This window comes from Dipodomys spectabilis, unplaced genomic scaffold, assembly GCF_019054845.1.
Source record: "Dipodomys spectabilis isolate Male_0828 unplaced genomic scaffold, ASM1905484v1 ptg000365l, whole genome shotgun sequence".
In the NCBI taxonomy this organism is placed as follows: domain Eukaryota; kingdom Metazoa; phylum Chordata; class Mammalia; order Rodentia; family Heteromyidae; genus Dipodomys; species Dipodomys spectabilis.
The window spans coordinates 719893-745720 of NW_024871042.1; the positions used below are offsets into that span (position 1 = coordinate 719893).

General features: G+C 35.1%; 2 protein-coding genes across 3 annotated transcripts in view; one reads left to right on the forward strand and one right to left on the reverse strand.

Annotated features, from left to right (window-relative positions):
- Macrod2 (mono-ADP ribosylhydrolase 2) overlaps positions 1 to 25828 on the forward strand; it is a 1713649-nt gene that overhangs the window by 220052 nt on the left and 1467769 nt on the right. The window lies entirely within an intron of this gene.
- On the reverse strand, positions 10967 to 24478 carry Flrt3 (fibronectin leucine rich transmembrane protein 3). 2 transcript variants are annotated; one of them, XM_042666472.1, is made up of 3 exons: positions 24269 to 24478; positions 15797 to 15996; positions 10967 to 14232 (listed from the first exon to the last, which is right to left on the reverse strand). In XM_042666472.1, exon 3 carries the CDS (start codon positions 14186 to 14188, stop codon positions 12239 to 12241), a length of 1950 nt encoding a protein of 649 aa, XP_042522406.1. In that variant the 5' UTR covers positions 14189 to 14232; positions 15797 to 15996; positions 24269 to 24478; the 3' UTR covers positions 10967 to 12238. The 2 variants fall into 2 exon arrangements, with proteins under 2 accessions (XP_042522406.1, XP_042522407.1); XM_042666473.1 differs by having other exon boundaries at positions 15214 to 15996.

Sequence of the window (25828 nt, forward strand, 5' to 3'; positions counted from 1 at the left end):
GAGCTTCATCCATACATAATTGCATTTTGATGTACAGGAAGATTTATGGATGTGGATTGAGTTGATAGCATTAATTTATTTCTAATGCTTGTCAACTCAAAGCCAGGAAGAGAGACTATTACTCTGAGGTTGCCTTTAAATTTCACCCTGTAGGAGATTTTATTTGACGTAATACTAAAATGATCATGTTTTACACATTTACCACATGTGAGACACTATTTAATATTTTTCATGTATTTGCAAATGTGATTATAGAGCACTGAAATAATTTTCTCAGGAACAAATAAGCAATAAGTGAGAAAACTTCTAAGAAGTCTGATTTTCATTATGTACAGAATTAATAGCTGCAATATATTGTTTCCAACCATCAAAAATGCTATGTGATTACTAATGTATCAGGCTATGAATGCTAAGCAGTTAATCTACTTTTAATTCATTTATCACTCTTATATAGTAAGATTAAGTGAGGCATATTTGGAGAAATTAAGGAATTTCTCTGGATTTACTCTACTAGTAAGTGGTGAAATCAGTGGAGCCTGAGACTGTTGGCTCAGCTCCAGAGTTTTTTTCTCTTAATCACTACTCTATATGCAAGAATGACATGTTTGAATGTGCTGATTTCCAGTCAGTATTTCACATAATATTAGTAGCTATTGTGGGGGGTTTTCCAGAAGGTAACTTTCAAAAACTATCATGACTGTTGTAAATAATGTTGTAAATAATAAATAATAATTCACTTAAAATCTACACTAAGATACTTTGCCATCTACATAAATTTTTAGAAGTGATTCTAAAATATATTACAGAATTTTTGGTCTCAGAAAGATTTTTGAAAGACATATTTGAGAGGTAGAGCCAGGAAAGTTAGATCTTATCTCAAGAACAAAGTACAGACAAATGGCTGGAGGTGTGGTTCAAGTAGTAGAAAGCTGGCCTAGAGACCACAAGCCTTGGATTCATTCCCTTGTAGAAAACAAGGAAGGAAAGGATAGGGGAAAGTAAAAAGGGGAAAGGGAAAAGGAAAGGGGAAGGAAGAAAAAGAAAAAGGAAAAAAAAACTGGAAAAGGATTAATTTTAAAAGAAATTCCTTACCTACACTTCTTAATATTAAAAGATAGTATAGTTGATGAGTTCTTAAGTGCTCAGTGAACATTTGGTAAGTAGTGATACTTTCTTTTATTTTGAGCATTAAATAAACAAGTTTTGTCCATTAAGTTTCACATGATTTAATCAGTTGACTTTCACATTTTTATTAGCAATTAATTTGAAGTTTCTTAGTCACCTTCCTATTTATCCCCCAATGGAGGTGAAGTGTTAATTGATGTTAATGGCTCTTGTTGCTGCCTCACAGTCTGGAACTTTTAAAGAAAGGTGAAGAATTGGAGATGGGCATGTGAAATTTGTGTGGGGCAGTAAAAAAGTGCCATGTATTATGACCTAGTGCTTTCTCCTAGGCAACACAATTGCCCTATAATAAATACTGAGACCTTGAGTCAAACAGAAAAGGTCAGATAAGGTGATGTTAGGGAAATGAACCCTAAGATACGTACTCAAATGTTTTTTTTTTTCTTTCATGCGATTGTTTCTAACACATTTATAAGATTATTTCTTTGTTGCTTTGTATGTCCCTCCCTCATAGTATAACCCCTGCTTTCACTGTATTTCATGTCGGTATAATTTGTGGAGGGGAAGGGGAAAAACAAATCGTTTAACTAGGGATACAGGTGGACCCATTGCAACACTGAGATGTACAAGTCCTTATGTCAAAAACAAACTTTACAACTTTGGTGGGGGGACAGTGGGGGTTGGGGGAGGATGGGCAGGGATGGGAAGGGGAAACAAAGGAGGAGGCTACAATGCTTGATAGGAAATGTACTCATTATCTTGCCCATGTAATTGTAACCCCTCTGTACAGTATTTTCACAATAAAATAAATAAATAAATACTGAGACCTAATCTTCACCCAGTCCTTTAAACATGTTACTTAACATTCACTGAGGAATGTTTTTAAAAGAACAAGGTAACTAAGTTCCTATAGCTAGAAAAGATCAATACTGATTGATAACTTATTAAATAAATTTAAACATGTGTACAAAACCAGAGATTATATTCCCTATCACAACCTCCAGGGCAACGGTATATTCATTTGGTTTCACGGCTAGACTGGTATTGCTTAGATTTTTAAGCTTGCTGAGGTACTTAAACAGATGAGCATAGTTCTCTGAGATACATACCTGTCTGTTAACACTCTTTCCTTTCCAATAAAAAAATTCTCAGCAGCACTAGTTAATTCATTGAAACATCATTCCTCCTACTTAGACACTAACTGATACAGTTTAGTAACTTTGAGGCTAGAAAGATGCTTCTTTTTTTTTGGACAAAATTATTCAAATTCTGCAATTAAAAAAATACCAACTTCTTTTTACCTTTCTAACCTCTAGAGGACAATGAATCTTCTTAAATATATATTTTTTGTTGTAAAGATACTGTACAGAGGGGTTACAGTTACATGAGAAAGGTAATGAATACCTTTCCTATGGAGCATTGTTACCCTGCCTCTTTGTTTTTCCCCTACCATCCCTTTCCTCCCCACCTCCCCATCTCCTCCCTCCCCGCCTAAAGTTGTAAAGTTCGTTTTGACATAATGTCTTAAACATCTCATTGTTACAATGGGTCATCCTGTATCCTTATTTCAGCATTTTGTTATTTCTCTTCCCCTCCCCAAATTAGAAAAATGTATATACAAGATGCAGGGCACCAACATCAAATACAGTGACAACAGGGGTTATACCATGGAGGAAGAACATACAAAAGAAACAAAAAAAAAATCACATAGTACATTATAAGTACATTAAAAACAACAGCAACGAAGATAAAACTTCTTGAGGACAAACAAATCTTTAAAATTAAATTGTTGTTTCTTCCCCTTTAGAGTAAATGACATTCCCATATTAATGCTTTCACCAGAAGGTAGTAGAGCCTTATAAAGAACAAAGTCCTGTCTTGGGAGGAAGGGAGAAACGGGTCCTTTTTAGCATTTGCCTCTGTAAAATCAGAATAGGATATGGAATGGAAATAGAAATGCACACAAAGCCTGATTTCTCTAGGTCTCACTTATTGTCACCCTGTGTTCAAATATAATTTCAAGGGTTGGGAAGTTGGCTCAGTGGTAGAGTGCATGCATGAGGCCCTGGGTTCGATTCCTCAGCACCACATAAGCAGAAAAAAAAAGCCGGAAGTGGCGCTGTGCCTCAAGTGGTAGAGCACTAGCCTTGAGCTGAAGAGCTGAGGGACAGTGCCCAGGCCCAGAGTTCAGGCCCCACGACCGGACCCAAAATATATATATATATATATATATATATATATAATTTCAAATATTAGGTCCAGGAGAGCATTTCTTTATCACTAATATAAAAGTAAAATTTATTAGACATTTGTTAAGATATTTATCTGAGTGAAGTACTCTACTCGATGTATATAATGTATTCCTAATAATCTAGATGCTATAGAAAGATGGAAATAAGGGTTAGAAAGATGGGTTAAATTGTACAAGGACATATGAAAGTAAGTAGTGGATCCTGGATGCAAACCCAAATCTGTCTAATTCAAAGACAATGCTCTTAATTATCACCCCAATTATAACTGTACGGATGATTTAATAGAGTGTTCAGTTTGTTTATTTACTTGGAGCCAGCATGTCACAAGGAGGATAATGACATAAAAAAGAGAGGAAGTCTGGAGTAAAGACATTCAAATTTGATAATTTAGTGGCTAGAATTCTAATTTTATCATATATACTATGTTTTACTGGGGAGTTAATTTATGCATTAAACTTCAATTTCTTTTGTGAACTGGGAATAAACCAGATATGTGGCTATAAGAGGCTTAGTAGATAGTGTCTATACTAGTTATTATGAAGATGGTAGTTTAGGAGGATGTACAGTTTATAGGAGCTTTCACAAAGGTTGTCTCCGATGGTACGTAGTCATATTACTGTTGAAAGTTTTTATTCACTGGTCCAACAAATGTGTGTGTGTGTGTGTGTGTGTGTGTGTGTGTGTATACCAGGTATGGTTCTATATGTGATGAGGTTTAGTACTAAAAAATAGAAAAGATTCCCACCAGTTCGTAGAGTTTATATTTAGTGGGGGTGATAGATAACAAAAGTATTGCGAAAATATCAAATATATTAGATGATAATGAGATCCAGTCATCACTCAACACCATACACAAAGACCTATAAACCATGAGAGAAGTATGCCATACCTCATTAAATGTTTTGAAATTTAATCCTGAAAATGTTATCTTCTACTTGTTATCTCAATAAAAAGACTTTTTTTTCTGAACTTGAATTGCCTTTTAAAGTTACTAAAGCATTTCTGTTTGTTGAAGAAGATGGTTAGGAGCTCAAGGTTCAGACACAGACAAAACCTTTGTTCCATTACTTATTGACTATGCAAATTTAAGAAAGATTCCATCATAGCTTTGGAATGTATTGAGTGTCTTTTTCCCTCTCACTACTCATCACCACCATCTTATCCCATAGTACTAGTTCTTCTTCATATAGTAATGACTTTATCATAGTTGAAATCAGACAACTGATCCTTATCCATTCTCTTCCTCTTCCTTTTCTTCCTCCTACTCCCTATCACATTAAAAACCCTCCATTAGCTTTCTCTTATTCTAGGATGAATACCAGTTTTACCCAGGCTTACTTTGCTGATCTCTCTTACATTTTGCTTACTGAGCATGAGTCAATATGATATTCTTTTAATCCTTAAAAAGTCTAAACTGATTCATTGCTTGCAACTTTTAACACACCCTATTTCCTGTGCTTGGAACACTACCTCATTCCTTGCATGACAGACTTTACCCTCCAAGTTTTAGGGTTTTATGTGTAACCATTCAACCTATAAAGATTCTCTTATTACATTCACTCATAGCACCATGTTTTTCTCTTTCTTGGCACCTGTCATAATTTTCACTTTGTATGTATTTAGTTTTTGCTTAATATCTGAATTCCTGCTCTTCTCTAACTACACTTTCCATGTTGTTTTTGGTTTACTTCTGAATACCCAATCCAAATAGTTTTTCAGGAGTTACTCAATAAACTATTGTTGATGTTGAATGAAGAAAACATCTCTGCAGCTTCTCAAAGCCCTAGTTTACTCATCTAAAAATCAAAGATAAAAATTTGTATCTGTGAATTTTTATTGCATGAATTAAATGACATTAAATATATAAAATATTTAGTACTGTGATTAGCAAATTCCTCAATAAATGGTAATGTCAGCAGCAACATTCCTCATATATTAAGTACATTGCTAATATTTATAAAACATATTTTAGTAAGAATTTATTAGATGGTTGTTTTTCTCATGCTTTACCAGGTAGAAACATTAACAGCAGTCCTCATTTCAAGGGAACAGAGGAGTGGAATTCCAACAGTGATTCTGTGCTTCTTAATGGGACATTGATTTGAACTAGCCTCAGCTTTGTAATGTCACAGTTATCAGAGACCCAGTGTACATTCAACAGGGTAATTACTTTGGGTAGTAATTGTCTAGACTGTTGTCCCCCACTCTAGCCAGCTGGCATTGAAAACCAAGCACTGCTTTTATGTGTGCACACAATCAGTCTGTAAAATCCCATTATCCCCAACTTCCACACCCCTGTGGCTGCATGGTTCCTTTTGAAGCCTCTTAAAGAAAAAAGAAAACTTTGAAGGAAACCCTGAAGTTTATTTCTAATCTCATTCGGCCCATGTAGTATAAAAGTAGGGAATGGGAGGGGTACATAATGTGATTTGCTTCCCTCTCTGTCTGGAATCCTATGATATTTGTGGGAAATCCCAATGAAAATTTCCTGGGTAGGAAGTACTTCCTCCACTGTGTATTTGGGGATATAGTTGGACTTACTTTTGTTTCAATGTTCAAAGAAGGGAGAGAGATAAATTTGGTTATCCTAGTTTTTTGATCATAGAACGTCTATGCTAGATAGACCAGGAGTTTCAGCTGACTTTTCATCAGTCTACTTTAAAATAAACAAAAACAAAACCCGAACTGTGATCATCAAGTAAAGTCCTAGATGCAGTGCTTTTCCCTACTGCTGCTTTCCTTTTTCATGTTATTTTCCATCTAAGAGTGTGAGCTCTTTTCTAATCTTTCTCCTTACTGAATCTACTGCAAGCCTTTTTGCTGTTGTTATTCCAGTTTTCCATGTGATAGAAATTTTACTTTGCATTTTTCCACAACTTGGAATAATTGACACCCGTATTTAAGGACAATACTTTTACTGTCATTTCCCTTATGAATTACTGTTACTTTTTAATCAAACTGGGGAGGAACATGGAATGGTAGGTAGGAAATGTCAGAGCTTTTTTCCCCCCAGATTCCTGAAAGATCTATATTTGTTATTGATTAAAAAAATCTTCCTTCCTTCCTTTCTGCGAGTCCTGGGACTTGAACACAGAGCCTGGGTGCTATCCCCGAGTTTTGTTTGTTCAAGGCTCAAGAATCTACCACTTGACCCAAATCACTACTTCTGGCCTTTTCTGGGTAGTTTGTTGGAGATAAGAGTCTCATGGAGTTTCCTGCCTGCGCTGGCTTCGAACCACAATCTTCAGCTCTCAGCTTTCTGTGTAGCTAGGAATATAGGCATGAGCCACCGACACCTAGCTCCAACAATGTTTTGTTTGAAATCTGTGTTTTTAATCTTTTTAAATAATTTGTCATTGTCTCCATTCTTTTTATATTTGGGATATTTTCTTATTTTCCTTGGGACCTGCCTTCTAAACCTGAATTTCATATCTACCCTTTCATCTCTCATTGACTTTGACCTCCTTGCTAGTGACTCTTCCAACAGCTGCAACTTCTAAGGCATAGCCTTTGCTTCAGTCATTTTAGAGCATCCATGTCTTTGATGTCACCCCTTGAGCTTCTCAGTTTTCTTTTCATCTATTAAATCTGCCTCCTATTATTGGAGATTCCCGTCTTTATATCTCATTTTATTCCTGAGATTAATAAAGCTTTCTCTTATTCATTTACTTTTTGTCTATCTTATACCTGCCATTACCTACTAAGACCTCTATACCTTCCTAGCTCTGTAAAAAGGAGATATTCTAATATTGTTTGTTTTCTTTATCTCTCATTAACTTGTCAGTATCCTAAAATTATTTACTTTATTATTCGACAAACACAGCTATTATACTCATTCTCTATATTTGGTAGTATCTTCTACTGTAGTGATATCCTAAACACTTTTATGACATCCGCCTCTAAAAATTATTTGGATTTTGACTCTATGATATTTTCTTTCTGAGACTATTTTCCTTCCTCTGCAGCCATTTTTGTTTGTTTCTTGCTTTCTTGTTTGTTTTAGGTTCCTTGTACCCTTTGGGTAGAAGAGGGGAAAGAATCTTAAAACAAAGAATGTTTATTCTGTTGTCTCACTCTCCCTCAATTTAATAACATACTAATTTAGATTTCCTTCCTTAATTCCGAGCTTCTGTTTCCTAACCTAAAATGAGATTTTAACCTCATACACATTTCCAGAAGGCTAATATAATAATACTTTGAATCCCAGGCAATTTTGTCATCTAAACTGAGTGGGTACTGAGGATTGAAGAGGGCATTATTAAGTAATTAGCAGAAGCTGAGCAACGGTAGCTCATGCCTAGCTACTCAGGCTGAGATTTGAGGCTCGTGGTTCAAAGCCAGGTGGGGCAGGAAAGTCTGTGAGAATCTTATCTCTAAATAACTACCAGAAAAACCAGAAATGGCTCTGTGGCTTAAGTGGTAGAGTGCTAGCCTTGAGCTGAAGAGCTCAGGCAGGGATAGTGCTCAGGCCTAGAGTCTATCCAGCCTCCACCACACCCCCTGCAAAAAAAAATTAGCAGATGTAAGTAAACCTATTCTGTGATAGTCACTTATTCGAATTCAATGTATGTAGTTCAGAGAGACTACTCTGAAAAGGACTTCTACATTTTTTCTACTTTCATTAATTGCTTCACCAAACTACTTACCTATTCTATTTTCAAAGATTTCCCTTTTTTGGTATCTTTTTAATTAGACTTTTCTTTTTTCTGTTTTTTAAACCCCATTTCACTGGTAACACATCACTGTCCAAGAATATTAAGTTATCTATTTCTTCATATTTTCCTTATTAATCCACAGTATCCTCTATTTTTACCCAATGTTTCTAAAGTACATTGACTTTTTACATGCTTGTTCAAGAACCATTGCCAAAGCAGAAGTTTCAGCTTGGAATTCAAGATATTAATGTAAAATAGAAAACTAATGTAAAATCAAAACCAAAACCAAATCAAACACAAAAACAAGTAGAAAAAATTTTTAGTATTTCCTCTTTCACAGTCTATAATTCCGTTGGAGAGCTGACCTTTTTTCCAAATACCTTTAAATCCATGGTCCTCAAGTATACCTGAGTCACCTTTAAAATTAAAATAAAACATAAATGCCCAATATGTTTATATTGAGTCCTGGTTACCTTAGTAAAAATATCTTCCTAAGTGAGTCTGACAAAAAGCCTGGTATGAGAAACATTGCTTTTACCCCTGTGTTTGTGTTGTTATTCACTATTTTCTCTTCATTGCTTGTTGCATTTCCTCTTAGCCCATTTTTGCCTCAGTAAGGTCCTTTTTGATCCATCCAGCTCTAGATGTAATTGTGTCTTCCTCTGTAGTGCAGAAGTAGTAAGCTTCCATTAAATTCAATATTTTTCCTTTCAGTCCCTAGACAACACATTTCTTCATGGCATACCTTATGTTATTTATCATACAGAAACCAGTTACTACAATTCATTGAACTTTGAAGTTCAAATGATTGACAATCATGAATTGTTGTTTTTTTTTTTTTTTAACTAATTTAACCAAAAGTATTCCCTAACAAAATGTACAGTAATTCCTAGGCTGCTAAACTGGGATTTGCTAATCATGCTATCTAGGAGAAAGGAATTGCCATCTTAAATGCCACTGTTGTTTTCAGCAGCAGATGAACTAATGTTAAAATAACTTGATAGTGAATTGGCACCTTAAACCCATCTTTCAGATGCTTTACAGATTGTAGATCTCTCTGTATTCATCACCCAAAACTGTAATATTGCAAAAAGTCACAGAATGTGCTTTAGCCAGGAATTGTAGGTAGTAAAGCATTTTTGAACAAATCAAAACAAAACAAAACAACAACAAAAACTAGTTCCTTTGCCACTGAGGAATACTTTTTTTCTTTTTTCTTTTTGGTCCTGGGGCTTGAACTCTGGGTCTAGGTGCTGTCCCTGAGCCTCTTTGTGCTCAAGGCTAGTGCTCTACCGCTTGAGCCACAGCGCCCCTTCCAGGTGTTTCTGAATAGTTTATTGGAGATAAGAGTCTCAGAGGAATACTTTCAATAAGTCTGTCTTTCTGAATGATAGAGCATAGAGAATAGTGTTGTTTCTATTAAGGAACAAGGATCTAAGTGCAGTAATTTCATGCAGTTTACAAATGACTCTATCTAAGAATAATGTAAAATTTTTGTCATACATGTAGCTTGGGAGCAACTTTTTTCTCCTATATTTTTTTCTAGGTATCCAAGTTGTGTTCTTTTTTATATATTGTATATATTTGGAATTGTATTTTTTCTTCTTATAATTTTTTAATACCTGATTTAGGGATACTTTTATCAGTTAAAAAAAGGAAATATTTTGTTTGAGACATGTTGAAATATATGTATTGTTTATTTATTGTCCTTTGATCTGGGGACTTATGCTATTACATTCTCTTTCTTTTTTTTTTTGCTTTCTGAATATGTGTGTGTGTGTTATATAATACCAAATCCTTAATACTCTGTACATTTCAGAGTTAAAAATCATTTCTAATTTACTCATCATGAAATAACACAAAGGGATGTATAAAACTATACATAAATTTTTCTCTGTTCATGAAAATCATACTAACTGGAAAACAGTCAATATAAGTGCTTCAGTTTTGGATTTTTATAAGCCATAGGTTTATAGGACCTTTATGAAACTATACACTCCTTTCTCTAACTTCTAACAGACTGTAGCAGAACCTTTCAAATCCTCTAGAAGCAAAGTCAAACTTCAGAGAACATTGCCTTGGTTAAGTTGTTCCTAGAAACATCTGTCCTCTAAAACAGGAAGTAGAACAAGAAATTGTTGGTAACATTTTGAAGATGACAGATGAATGATGAACATTTCATAGTCAGCTGGAAACCTCTGTGCCAGCACAGTAGTATGAACAGCAATAATCAGCAAACCTCTGGGAACTGAGGGCAGATTTTCAGGATTTGCAGAACTTTTTACAGTTTTCATAGGTATCTTCTTCTTTAATACTTACAAAACCCTGTGAAATGGATGATATTAATAATAAATTTTACTTTTAGATAAGTTGAGCTAGGAAGAGTGGTTTACTCTGTAAGTATCCACCATCTAAGTAGTAGTTAAAAATTTTCAAATCCTTTGATGACAGCCCACTGTACCTGAAAGCGTATTTCAGATATAAACCTGCATTTCAAAGAGCACCTTAAGAGCTATTAGCCAGAACAATGGCAGCAAGGCATAAGAAAGGATAAGGTCCATTTCTAAAGTTTTCCATTTATAGATAAGCAAAGTAAATACATTTATACGTACAACATGGACTCTTTGAAGTAAAATGATACACAGTCTCAAAATATTGCTATTTTTTTATTTGTAGCCAACTTTTATTTTTATACCTAGAAAAATACATGGAGTGTTTAGGACTTAATGTGCTGGGCAATTTGCTACTTTCATGATAGTAACATAATCCCGAAAGCAAGCACGATTATTCTGTACTTTTTTCTTAAGTTTTATTCAGCAATAAGACCATAATTTTTCATATTTAAGGAAGTATGAAAAATTTGTCGAGTTTTGAAAGCTGAATACATGTAGCGTTGGATCAAGGCACATACAAGACTGGCCAAAGGGCGTACAATGCACTTTGGTTTTTTGTTGGAAAAAAAATGACAACAAAAAGTGATATGGTTTTTAAACAATTGTAGCTTACAATTCAGTAGGAAGCGATAAGGAAATGTTACAAGTTCATTATGTAATATTTGGAAAACTGTGACAGTAATGGGCAGTATTCTTGATCATTGTGAAAGTAACTTGGACATTTTATGTACAGTGTTAAAAATGTCTCACATAAAACTGATCTAAATTTGATTTCTAGTATTTATTTTTCTTTTGAGTTCTCACTTCAGAGCACTACTTTTTCTGGATTGTCGAGTGGAATTGCTTATGGTTATGCTACCTTTTTAATAATGCATAAGCTTGCTCTGTGATATCTTATAATAAAAACATCATAAATACTAACAGTTTTGTGTTTACAATTCACTTTGTAAAAATCAAGATGGTATAGATGAAACCAAAATGCATTTCTAGTACTTTTGTTTATTACATGTACAAGTCTAAGTTTTCATGTTTTTTTTCCTAAGTACATATTCCTCCCCTAACTCAGAAGCATATTTATATTGTTGTTTTTGTGAAGTCATTTATTCTTAAAGCTTTATTGATAATGATTTTAACAAGACTTCACAGTCCTTTATGCCAGCTGATGCGTTCAGTTCAGAAGATTTGCTTAACTTTCTTAAGGATATTTAATTTGCCTAGAGCAAAAAATGGAAATATGCAGCAAGTTAGATATTGCCCATTACTTCACATATTTTGATTTATTGAATACCACTGGGATAATACAAATTTAATAATTAGAACATTATTTCATAGCTAGTTTTGAAATTTATCTTTTTCTCATTCAGCCAGTTTGTTTTTTTACATTTTATTAATACCAAAGTGAAAAATGGCCTGTGCTTATACTACAAGGATCTCATGTGAACGCAGTCCTGATTGTTCAACACAGCAAGAAAATTCACTTTCACAGTCAACAAGTCATCTTACTCAGTAGAACACAAAGTAAATGGTTTATAACTTCAATATTTGCAAGGAAAATACAGTACAAATTACTAAAAAATACTAAAATATAGAATTGTGTTCAGGCATCTCCACTACATCAATCGCAGCAGTAACCTGAAATTTGAAACTTTTAATAAAAAGTTCTTAAATATAAATTATATGGCAAATGTACAGTACATTGCTTTTTTTTTTTCCAGTCTCTTTTTCCAGTGTTTTGCAGTAGAACAGGATTCCTACCATCACCTCCCTTAGGTTTAAAAAACCTGAAACATAGTCTGCTGAGGGTCTTTCAGCATCATGAGTGTGAGTGGTCTGAGTCTGGAATGCCACTGTCTCTGTAGCTTCGGTTACTACTGCTTTCACTGTGATTGTTTTTGTACAGACTCATTCCATTAGGAGGATATATGGTATGTATTACATACTCCTCCTTGGAGATGGGTTCATTGCTTATTGGTAACATCTGAAAAGACGTTTCCCTGATTTCCAGGATAGAATTGTCCTTCTTAGTGCCAGCCTCTGCATAGTCATCCTTTCTTCTCCTCCCTTTGCTGTATGCACAGTTCCTTGAAAAGAGAGACCCATTCCTATGAACATACCAACACACTAAAGCCAGAAGGGCAATGGTCACCAGGGCCACAGCCCCGCCGATGATGGCAGCCAAAGGTAAATTTGGATTTTTGTAAGGTTCTTTCTCTTGCTCTCGGTTGAGGGTGGTTGTAGGGTTGTACATTCGAAGAGGCGCAGTTTCGGTCTCAATACAAACAGGAGTTTCATCAAATAGGTAAAGGTTACTGGTTTCCATGGGAACCATGCATACTCTGTAGGGCGAATCAGGCTCCAGGGCTGTGACCAAGTATTCACTGCGTTCCCCAGTCACGATGGTTTCTGTTATAGATCCAAAGGCTGGGCTATGGCCCAGCTTAAGCCAGCTGAGTCTTAAAGCAGTCATAGGTAGAGCCAGTTTCCAGGAGATATGAATTGTGTCAGAGGTGACGGACTTCACAGTAATTGTAATTGTTTTTCTCGAGGGACTCCCCGTAGTTCGCTGATCCTTAGCGGCCTTGGGGTTCTTAATCTCTGGTTGTTTGGTCACAGGAGCTGACCACTGTCCTTGAGCAGGATACACGGTGTTGGGTGCCGCAGTGGTTATCTGAATGGTGCTTACAAGCCCACTATCTTTACAATCAAACAGTTCTGCATTGAGGTCCTTGATAGCCATTCCCCGAACTTTCTCTGGGGCTTGGCACATGAGCCCACGCACGTTAACTTTCACAGGCAGGGACTGTAGCCAGTCCCGCACCCACTTCATCTTACACCCGCAGTACCAGGGATTGTTGCGAAGAATCAGTTGGGTTATGTTGTCCAGATCGTCAAAGATGCCCTGAGGTAAATTACTTAGGTTATTATTGGACATATCGAGTCGGTACAGCTGCCTTAAATAAGAAAAGGCATTCGGGGGCACCCGGTTGATATGGTTATCTTGAAGGTAAAGCTTCCTTAGGTTTGTGCCTGGAAGGTTTACTGGTGCAGCCGTCAAGGAATTCCGTACCAAGGACAGCTCAGTTAAGTTCACTAGGTTGAAGAAAACTTTGTCCCCTAACCCATGATTGTTCAACAAATTTCCATCCAAAACCAGGCGTTTCAGGCTAGTCAGACCTTGAAGAGACGGCGATGAAATAGTAGATATGCGATTATCATCCAAGCGCAGCTCCTCGATAGTCCTGGGCAGCCCCCAGGGGATTGTGCTCAGGTGGTTCCGGGACAGGAAAAGAAGTCGGAGATAGTTGCTGTCGCGAAATGCTCCCTCTTCGATGCTAACGGCAGAGACAGAGTTATCATCTAAGTGTAATTCTTCCAGATAAGGAATTTTGGAAAGCGAATCATAAGTGATAGTTCTTATGTTATTTTCTTGCAAGTGCAACTCTTTTACATACTTTGGAAGATTGGTAGGAAATTCATCGAGACTGTTGTGGTACAGGTATATTCTTTCTACTTTCAGCAAGTTTTTTAAATCTGAAGGAATCCCAGCATTATTTATTTGGTTGTTCTGAAGGTAGAGAGTTGTAGCATCCTCAGGTATTCCTGCTGGAATGGATGTCAGAAAGCGATCATTACAGTAAATGAAACCCGCATCACAGCGACACACGGATGGGCAGGATTTAGCCATAACGGAGAGAGGTACAACTTGTAAAAATAGCCCAATTCTAGTCCCGATGAGGAAGAGGCTCCAGGCTGGGCTGGTCATGGTCAGCAGTGTTGAGGTCCTCACACAAGGTAGCTTCTTTTCACCTAAAATAAGAATAAGAATGACAGGAAACAATCAAGCTTAGCACACTGAGCAATCTTTATAATATAGTCCCTTTCAATATCCGAATCTGGGGGGGAGTGGAAACAGGGACATACTAGGGTTTATTGCTGGCTGAAAATAAGCATAATAACACAAATGTGGTGGTTTTTTTTTAACCGTAGGTGTTTCTGGTATATAAATTAAAAAATATTGTGTTCTAAATGTATTTAGACTTTGAAATGTTCATTGTAATTACAGTTTTATTAAGTAATCTACAACATTTCAAGTATATTTGCCCTCCGTATTACAGCTAATGACTAACCAAGCTTATGAGGTTTGCAAATTGTCTTGATAGTCATAATAATTGGTGTGTCAGAATTTAATTTGTTATATTTAAATATGCTTTTATTGTTCTTAAAAATCAAAATTTCCTATCTACTTTTTTTTCTTAATTCAATACTACACAGTTATAGAAATGTGAAGGAAAAAATTGTGGGGGTTTTTTTCTGATGAGAAGTAGTAACACATCTTGACATCTTCAATCTCAATAAAGCTGACCATTTTCTTTGATTATTAATACTATCCTTTTTTTCTTGCATCATTAGTATTAAATGTTGTTAAAATATATTTCTTATAAGAAGAAGGAATCTGTACAACGATCTAGCTAGTAAATCCAGCTGATGGAATGGACAATTCCATTTCATATTAAGTTATTTATTCTGTTCTGAATTTGTTATGTTTCAGACTGCATGATTTACTAACATTACATTTTTCATTATTTTCTATCTCATAAGATGTTTTTTCACTGTTCAGTTACCTTCCTCTAAATCCTAGCCTAAAATCTGATTTAACTTTCCTCATGTAGTGGACAAATATGGATTTATACAGATCTATTGTGTAATATAATCCCTCCTGTATTTTTAGATACTAATTAGCCTTTATAATTTTAGGCATGAAAGTAAAATACTTTGTATTTTTCCTACCTTATAGAATGATGTGAGTAAATTTTGCGTGGGGTGAGAGTCCAATGCACGTATATTATTTTCCTGGTGAGGGGCTGGGACTTACAAACTCTTGTTTAGTCCTTGGAAATATTCTTCACTGTTTATTCAAGTACTCCTATGCTGCACACACCTCTAGATCAGGCTCGCTGTTGTCAATGAACATTCCAGCTGTGGTTCAGCTTGGTGGGCAAGCACATGAAAGTAGGGGCCAGAAACAATTCAGCTTCCTGTTACTATGCAGGACGCATGGCTTCCTATGTTTCTTTCTTTCTTTATTTTTTTTTTCTCCTCCTTTCTGATAGAGTTTCTGTGTGAAGGTTTCTTTTGTGTAGCTTAATTCCCTTAGTGGAAATTGCCCTCTTTGAAATTCTGATTGGCTCTTCCATGCAATGTGGTCAGAGATAGTAACTTCAGATCCTCATGAAGAAAGCCATTCATGATGCTAAGGCCTGTATAGTAATAGGTTTTTCAGGCACTTACCCCCTACCTTTATTCCCATCCAGGATTATCCAAGTATAAACTTTGTACAGTAGTTACATCCTACATCCTGAAGTATGATTACCTGCTGTGAAAGAGTGATTTCCAGCTTTTGCTTCTTGCTGATTTCTCAGAATTTCTGGTCCAGTCACGTTATAGAAGTACAGGTATTCTCTTTGAAGAGGTAAAGGAAATAATTTGAATGTTCTTCATGGAAGGAAAAGGAAGCACACTAAATTTCCTTTGTATTTCTCTTCTTTAAAATAGAGGAGGACTGAGCATCTCCTGTAAAAGTAAAAGGTTGCAATGAACTATTAATAATTAATTTTAACACACTAAAATACCAATTCTATATTTTTAAGCAACACATTTTTCACCATAATTGCTGATAGAAAGCAACTGTTGTCTTTTTTGTTTTTATGCTTAATATTTTACTCTGTAGGTTAAGTAGAAACAGTAGCAATTGTCTTCCAGCAGAAAATTTCCCCTGTTAACTGATTCTTAACATTACATTGAATTAGACACAGAGGCAAAGCTTTATTCATGAGGCAGTAAGCTCCTTCCATGGCCTTCCAATTCAGGCTAATCTCTATAAGGCCACTTTAAAATCTAGGGCATTAAAATAATAAAATCTTTTAGAAGAGGCAAACAGATATATGTCAGAGAGGTGAGCAAATACACATCAAGGACTTTTGATAAAAATGCCATGGTGTTTTTGGACATTTATTTTTTTTCCAGTCCTGGGGCTTGAAATCTGGGCCTGGTAGCTGTCCCTGAGCTTCTTTTTCTCAAGGCTAGTGTTCTACCACCTGAGCCATAGTACCACTCCTGGCTTTTCCTGAGTAGTTTATTGGAGATAAGTCTCATGGAGCTTCCTACCTGGCTAGCTTCAAACCATGATCCTCAGATCTCAGACTCCTGAGTAGCTAAAATTACAGGGATTACACCCAGCTTTGGATATTTTCTAATGTCATTTTTATGTAATCACAAAACCTACTATTTAGAGTTGAAAAGATTGTTCTAATGCTTTAAGAGATTTTTAGATCTTTGAATTTGCTCAGTAACTGTTTGATTCTTCCTGCAAATGTCAAGTTTTCCAAATACAGAATGTGGGTTCACCTTCTTATTTAGGGTGCTACTAAGGACTACCTGGTGATTTTGAAACTCTAGATATTTGAACATGAAATTCATATCTCATTCTTTTGTAGAATACTATTATAGTATGTTTTTAGCTCACTTAACTTGAAAAATGTGCATTTGGAATTGAAAGGGCAGTATTTTGCTTTATATCCTTATAGTGACTAGCTAGGAAGTATTTCAAAACCAATAGGGGCATTTTTCATAGGCTTAAGCATAAACAAGCCTATCTATGTGCTTTTCATTTTTGAAAAGCATCTTTTAGGCTTGACTGAAGAGAGAAGTGATTGATAGTGTTTTGTCCATTATCCTTGTCTAATATTCATCGAGGTTTTAGGGGTTGGGCAGGCAGGTAGTATAATAAACATCAATAATTTAGGGTCACCTATTCAGGTGTTTTCTGTACATGTAGAAAACTGAATATTTGATCCCAAGATAAGGACTATAGTAGCAATTTGCTTCTCTGCCATTTATAATGTAGTCAACATGGATAGCATCTGTTCTAGACTTCAAACAAGCTACTGAAAGTGTATGCTGAACAAGGCCATGTTTTTCTGATTGTTTTTTAAAAATTTCATTTCCTCTAGTTTGCTCCTAAATACAAATGCTGTCATACACTATATTAACAGAAGGAAACTTGAAAAAAATATATAAATACATATAATGTATCACTTAGGTAATTTGAAACAAAAGCAGCAAGTAACAGATAGATAAAGCAGTCTCTAGTGAATACTGCAAAATGCTCAGAGAGGAACGTTTAGATGATGTATTGTTAAATATGGAGGTTTTACCCATTAGTATTGTATTTCAATAATACATTTTCTTGTAAACTGTTGCTTTCTCTGTGTATGAAAATGAAAAACCCGGCTGTTAAAGTTTTAATTACAATATTACTTTAAAAAGTTTTTGCTGAAAATGTTTTCTAAGCTTTATAATTTATCCAATGTATAAAACAATGTAGGTTAATTTAAGGGAATAACTAAATTACATTAAATGCTAATTTAAAATGATTAGAAATGAAACAAGTGAGAACCTGCTTAAAATTACCACTAATTAAACCTTAAAAAAAATCTTTCAGGAACATTAGTAAGGCAAGATAAATATACTCTAGAATTGAGATGATGAATTTGCCAAGTCAGGATTGTTGATTGCCCTACTTGAGGGCACAGCAGAGTATGTCAGAGATGCTCATCACAATGATAACCAGAGGTAAAATAGCTGCTTTTGCAAGTTGTGAGCTACATATATTTCACTAAATCAGATTCTAAAAACATATGCATTGATTTTCATATTTTTAAGCTAAAGGAAGAAAAAAATAAATTGCTGTGCAAAGAAGAGAGATCAATTTATTTTACCTGCTCTATGTTTGAGAAATTGCTTCTACTATTGTTAGGTATGCAAACTCCCATTTGCCAGTCATACAATAGTGGTAATAATGTAGGATTAACAGAAAACCTCAAATCTCATTAATTTCTTGGAAACCTGTCATTCTTTCCTCCTCAAATTTGTTTTAAAACAAAAGGCAGAAACACTAAACAGCTTTGTTACGAAAGAAGGGTACTCCGCAATGAAGATTCTGCCTGCCAGCAGCACTTACGTGTCCCAGCAGTCTTTTCTTCAGCTCAGAACAATTCATGTTTGACTGTTTTATTTCTTCTCTATATTTCAAACTATAGTGCTAACTACTTTGAGGTTTTCGTTTTGTTTTGGGATTGGTTTTTGTCATGTTCAGGTGATAATGAACTTTCCAAAAATAAAAGATCCAACTCTCCTCATATTTAGACCTCTTCCTTTCCTAGCTGGATCTACATATCCACACACAGACATTATAGTTGAATGTGAAGGATAAAAACAAAAGTGACCCCTACTGGCATGGACCCTGTGGCCAGGTTTTTACAACAGAGACTTCAGAGCTTTTCCATCTGTACAGGCTTGAAAGAGGCCATTGCCTCTGAACAAAAAGCAACCAGCCTTTTAGAAAAATATTGTTAATGGGGTAATGGGGAAAAAGGACATAAATGGAGCCCTGCATATTTGATGGAATATTTAAAATTATTTTTTATTATTAGTAGCAAAAAGAAGAAGAGCATGATCACCTTAGTGATGAATCAAAATTATAGTGGGATCTTTCTATTCTGCTTCTTTTTAAAATAGAAATTGTAGAATTTAATTTAATATGTTTCATTTATAATGTAATCATCAAGTATGATGTCTGTTTTTCGTAATATATCTAAGAAAACATTTAAATAGATATGTATGCTATCATTTTGAGGTATCTTAGGAAAACTAATAAGAATAGAAAATAAGTATTTAAATAAAATCAGGAACTTGAGACAATATATGTGTTTATATGATCCTTCTTTGCTAGTACAAAATTTTGTAGGTGTGAATATTGGAGAAATAAAGAAATTTCTTACATTTAGAAAATATAACTTACATTAAGATGAAGTTATATGAATCTAAGTGCTAGCTTCCTAAGTCTTTTATTTAAAGACCTTTTATTTAAATTGATTTTGAGTTGACTTGTTTGATCATTATCATTTGCATTGAAAAATATTAAATCAAATGCAAGTTTTTGTTTCATTGTATTGATTTGACTTGTGAATTTCTTAATGCCAGAAACTTAAGAAAATATTAAATCTAAAAATGCAATGTCCCATATGAACTTCTAGTGCAAGTTAATTACATTATTTTTAATAAAATCTTGAAATTAAAGAAAGTGCTTGCTTAATCAGAATTTTCCAAGTTTGTGAATCCTTCTAGCAAAACTGGAGTGTATACAATTACAATCTAGAATATTAAAAAAGTAATTTAATTATAAAAGTTAAAATTGCTGATAGATCAGCCAGACAAATAACTTGTGAATGCTGTCTTTGCAACAACAAATTGTATTTCAAGTAAATGACATATATGGTTAAACTGAAAAACTGGAGTACATCAGATTAGTTGATAGTGACAGCAATAATGCTTTCTAAGCAGCCTGTCTGGTAGTTAAAATTTCCACGATCATCAGATTTCAGGAAAGTTCCACTTCTTTTGTCTAATGCCAGGCAAGCAGAAGGACCTCTAACTCTCCTCTTGAGAGTCATGAAGTCGGAAGGGTTTGCTGAGAGGCAGAGAAGCAAGTGTGCTTTTTCCTATTGGCTTTATCCAGACGACTTTCTAGCACGACGAAAGTTTTGTTTCATTTATGAAAAATAGGGGATAAAAGTTCCAAAACAAAGGCTTTTTGCTTTCTCCTTATTATGTTACTTGTTCTTTCCCTCAGTGAGTTTATAATAAATGCATCTAATTCTGTTTCATTTATTTTGGCTTGTAAAGTTAAATCAAGCATCCTTAAAACTAAAAGGTAAACTGGGATGTTATCTTTCATCAGAGTGAATGTTCTTCTTTTATAATACGAAAGCAAGATTAAATGAATTAGAGAACCAAGACTTGTAGGAAGGAATAAGATATTAATTTAGAGGGTAGTGGAAGTAAGTGGTAGAGGGTGGAGGCAAGCTCTCTTGCATTAAAGCATTAAAGCTCCATGCTTTAACTCGGTGCTGACTTTTGAGCAAGTGAAGGTAGAAGTGTGTTTATCTTTGTTAGACCATAAATATTTTGCCTCTGTGAGCTTGAAATTCCTCTTTCAGCATGTAAGTGTAATTCTATTTTAATTTTGAATATTTAAATTTCTGCATGCTATATATTTGAGACAACTGGGTTGCATGTTCTGTGCTGGTTAGTGAAACCACCTAAAATCTTAAATCACATTGTTTTTCCTGTTCAAGTAGGATACTAATGATTTAAACCAGATGAAGAAAGTCAACAACACATAAACTGATCAATCCACAGTGGAGTGCACACTTTAAAAATGGTGTTAAACCAAATGTGGTCTGTGAATTTTCTCTTCAAAGTTGCCACAGTAATTTGTGCACATATAAAGAATAAAGAGAAAGAATAAAGAACAAAAGCTGTCATTGTCTCATCAAAGTGAGAGTAATTTCTTACTCCTCTCCTTTAAACAGATGAATACCTGAAGAGAGCTTTTTATACATTCCTGACAGTTGATCTGGGGATAGGAAAGATTATGCATATTCAAAACAACGAAACTTTAGCTATTGCATAAATTAAATTTTGTTCCTTTCTACTTGAAATCTTTTCACTAAAGTTCTAATTGATAAAATGTGGTCCTGAAACATGCTGCCTTTTATAATATAAAAAAGCTTTAAAACTGTCTTTTATTATGATACTTAACCAGATTTAGTGATATTGTTCTGTGAACTGAAACTGCAAAATGCTTTCACAAATGTGTATGCCTATTTTGGTGTTTGAAAGGATGATGCCTTTTTCCAAAAAATGTTCATCATGTCTTTGTTGGAAAATGGTTTGTGGAGTTTTGGTAGCTTTTTGCAAATGGTGGATCGTTAGAAGCTGAGATGCATCCCTTTTAATGCTCAGGAGAGAAAATGCCGTTTTGAGGGTGAATATTGCTGCGAGATTTACTGTAGAGTTTTGCCCGCTGGGGGGTAGTACATGCTACCAGAACACTGCTTTCAGAAGCCGCAAGTCAGATGTTGGCTGCTGCTGGCCAGTTTTTCTCTGGTTTAATTACAACAAAGCCTCCCGTTGAGAAGAACAGTGAAGGCCTCAGGGGCAAAAGGTGGGGGGTGGGCGCAAAAGTGGGAATGAGGGAAGAATGATGGGGGGGGGAGGAATTGCAGCTTTTAAGAAATTTACTGAATCTTGTTTCTCTCATTGATTTCATTTATGGTGCTTCTCAATTGCCACGAAACAAGTATTTATAATGCTCTTTAAATGAACTGGTACAAGTAAGGGAATAAATAAAGGGGTTTATTCAGAATTTTTAGGTTAGCTGTGGGTCTTGCCATTAATCACATTCTTTGTTAAATAGCCCACCCACCTTAAAGGATGGGAGGGGGAATGTAGATTGACTAAAATGGCAACTCTAAAACAAATAATTTTTAAATGATCAGAGTTAATTTAATATTGACACAGACACTGGCATATCAAAACTAACCAGCAAGAAAGAAGAAACATTCATACAACATTAAAGCAATGAAAATTCTTTGCTTCTGATATTTGGAAAGCTTAGAATTGTTAAAAATAATCCATGGAGAGGAGAAAGCCTTAGGATGTTGTATGGTCAAGAAAGTCATCTCTCACACACACACACACACACAAATCTCTTTGCCTTACACTTGCATGTTTAAAGCTGATAATTGCAATTTTTCATCTGGATGGATTGTTTATTAGGGTCCTGTGTCCCTAGGCAGTAGATGTTGAGCATAATTGGAGTTTCTATTTGATTGGGTAATATAGTCTTGAGAAGAAACTAGGGTAAAGATAATTAATAGCTTGCTAACAAAGTCTGACAGCCACAAGATTTCAACCAAATTTATTTCACACTGCTTCATTTAGCTCTGAAAAAGTTTTGATAGAATTGGAGGCTTTTTAATTAACACTTGAAAGCAAAAGAAATCTACCTTCTATTTTGCTGCCACATTTAGTTATGACAAATTTCCTTACTGTTTTTCATATTTTGGCTGAAAACTTTGCTGCCCGATTACATATTTCAAAAACATTATGTTTAGAAAGTGTTTTAATTGGGCATTTTGAATCTAAATGTAATTGATTTTAGAAGGGAGAGATGTACAGAGAGATGTACAGAGAAATGAAAAGCCCAATTAATAACTGATTGACTAAGTACTCCTGGAATACAGTATTAATGAATTCATTGTTTATTCATTCACAAATATCTTTGCTTATCCTTGGACTGATGTATTTTGTTTCTATTTTTTTAATCAATCTATAATATTCTTAGTTAAGTGAATGCAATCACATTTTCATAACTTTTTAATTTCAGGCTAGTAAGTAGACATATGTGCATATATATGTGTGCTAAGTTGTGTAACTAATCTTAAAATTATAATCTGATATTAATTTTTGGAGAAATCGCAATAATATTGTGATACTTTTAAAGGATTCAGGTTTTTCTTTACTCATGTATGAAGAGATAAATATCAGTCATCTCTCAATCTGAGTCTGGCATAAGTGATCTATCTTAAAGCAGACAAATTTATTCTTTATGTTTGTACGAGTCAGGATATTCTCATGCAGCTAGGGGTAAATGAAAGGAATTGCTAGAACTGAAGCACTTTTCTGCTGGTTTTATTCCTGATGTTTCATGCTAATAACATATATGTGCACTTTGAAGCAGATAGATGTAACAAGAATATTTAAAATAACTGATTATTAAAACCATTGTAGGACTTGGCTCCATAATGGAAAAATATGAAGATTTCTTTTTCTAAGTCTAAATAAACAAATACAAACTAATACTCCCTCTCTACCTTGGATGTTGAGGAAAAAACATGGGCCTCTTTACCTTTATGCAACCATTTTGTTTCAAACCTAATTGAAAAAAATATGTTTGAGCAGATACATATAACTACTTTTTGGAAGCTTTATTATGAATGCATTTGTTCTAATCTACCATTTTGCCATTTTGAGTTGCAAGAGGATACATACTCTGCATCTCCCACTTGATGAGGGTTTACTCTTTTTTCTTCCCCTTCCCTTCTACCCTGAACTCACTGCATATATCCAGCATAGCTCCCAGAGTGAGCTTTGTTGGTTTTTCTGAGTAGTCTTAGTCAGTTACTATGCTAGTCACATACCATACTTGCCCAAGCAATGGATTTTGGCGTTCAACTGGAGGGAGAATATGGTTTGGAAGAGTCTCCCCCTCCTCATAGTTGAATTGGCTAGTTGAGATTCACAAGCCTGAATTGCATGAAGGCGCTCTGGCTGGATAGCAGTGCAAGCTTTAAAATCTAGGTGTAGCTGTTAATCTTTTACAGAGAGAAAGAGAGAGAGGCACATAAGTCTCTGGGACTACTAGCTCAGCCAGCTGTGAGCAAAGATGTATGCTTTTCATGTACTGTACTCATGGACTGAGGGATTATTGATTTTCTTTCACAGTTGTAAAAACAGCAATTGGTGATCCTACCACACATATAGCATACACCAAGTTAGCAAGACCTTTTTCACTTTCCTATCTGTGAAAAATCCTTGTATTCTCTATCTAATATTAAGCATTTTAACTTCCCAACTAACTGTCGGTAAAGCTTCTTTCAAATAGCAATTACTTTAGTTAAGATGTAGCTATTTACATATTTTTTTTGCAGGAAAGAATATTCCAAGAAACTTATTGCATTTGACTAGTCAAAATTTTTTCCTTGCTGGCTTGCACGCAGCACTTAAATTGTTCGCACTGGTGACAGAGCAAACGCCCCTGTTCGGATTCCTTATAGCACCAAGTCATTTCTTTCTGGAGAGTAAAACCAAGGAAACTTTCTGGGAAGACTAAAAGGAAAAAAAAAAATTCGAACAAACGAACATGGAAAGCACTTACCAAGAAGACGAGAAAAAGCAATCCTATATACACTGCTGCTTAGAGCTGTAATTCCATTGACTGTAAATTGGAGAAATAACCATCTCCGTCTCCCAAGTGCTGCGTCCAGTCCACACAAAACCAACAGCAGCTGCAGCAGCCAGAGTTTGTTCGGCTTCGGATCACTCCTGCGCTGAGGAGTGAGCGAGGGAGAGAGCCTTCCAGCCTACTGCACACAGCCCACCTCCAAGTCTGAAGTTTAAAGCTGCACCTCGTAGTGGTTGAGGAACGGGGTGATGTCATAGATGGGCAGGACTTAGGCAAGCTCTTGTTCAGTGAGGTAAACTGGATAATCAGACACATAAGCTTTGCAAACGCTAGAGGGGGTGAGAGAAGCCGAAATGAGACGCTGGGCCTGCCCAAAGCAAGCGTGCCATTTGGTCTGTAGGCAGCTCTTGGGATTCTCAACATTTTCTAAAGTTTACTACTACAAGGCAGTGGTAGAGTACTTAGAAAAAAATATATAAGCATGTTAGAGGCGTATTTATAAGATTACAATAGGAAAAAAAACCCCACAGATTTCTTTTTTATTCCTAAACCATCTGTGCTGAAAAAGAGTTCAGCAAAATCAATTTATTTATTTTTTATTACTGACTTAGTTACAATCCTGTTATAACTGTGGATGAGAAAGGCCAGTAACTCCAACTGCAAATATTTATTTGACAAATGAATGGAAAGCAGGTTCAAACAAACGATTTATTTAGAAGAAACAGAATAAGACTTTGAAAAGGTTGTAAAAAAAAATACCAAAGTGCACAATCTTGTTTTGCACGTGAAGAGAAAGTTGGGGTTTTATATATGTTTTACAACATGACAGTGTGTACCAAATATGTCTACTATTTTTTCTATCTTCTTTAGGACCTGGTAGATATTAGATCATTAATATTTAAGGAGCCTCCTCTAAATAAAGAGTTTAATGGAGCATTTTACTTGCTCACGTTTGTGATGCTCTGAGCATGATTTCAGATATAAGAATCCTTTAAAACTTTCCAGGAATGGTTTTATATGGTTTAAAATTATGTAGTCTTAATTCAGATATATGAATAACCATTGACCATTGTAAGGCACAGAGATTATAAATTTTTGTGCCTACTTCATAGAATTATAGATTCTTCATTTTCAGTTGCAATTTTGTAGACTGGCTTCTACAGTTGCTTTGGGGACCTGTAAACTTTCTGCTAAGTAAGAACATAATACTTTAATGGTGGTGAGAAGAATTTTGTTTCTGTATTCATTTGGAGGGCTATTTCCTTCAATTTCTTTATTTGCTTTGTTCTTAGACATTCATGGCTTTATCCTTTGCCCTTTGGAAAGTATTCTCTGAATGTTTGTGTCTGAAGGAGTTCAGCTAATTGTTTTTTCAGGAATATATGATTATGGTCTCTTCATTTGCTTCATAGGGTTTATTTATATGCTTGTTTGATAGCTATTGGCCTTTGAAGATTCCTTTCCAAGAATGGGTGATACCAAAGCAGGAGCTGAACTCTTTCTTAGAGAGGCACTGACTCCCATTGCTTTCTT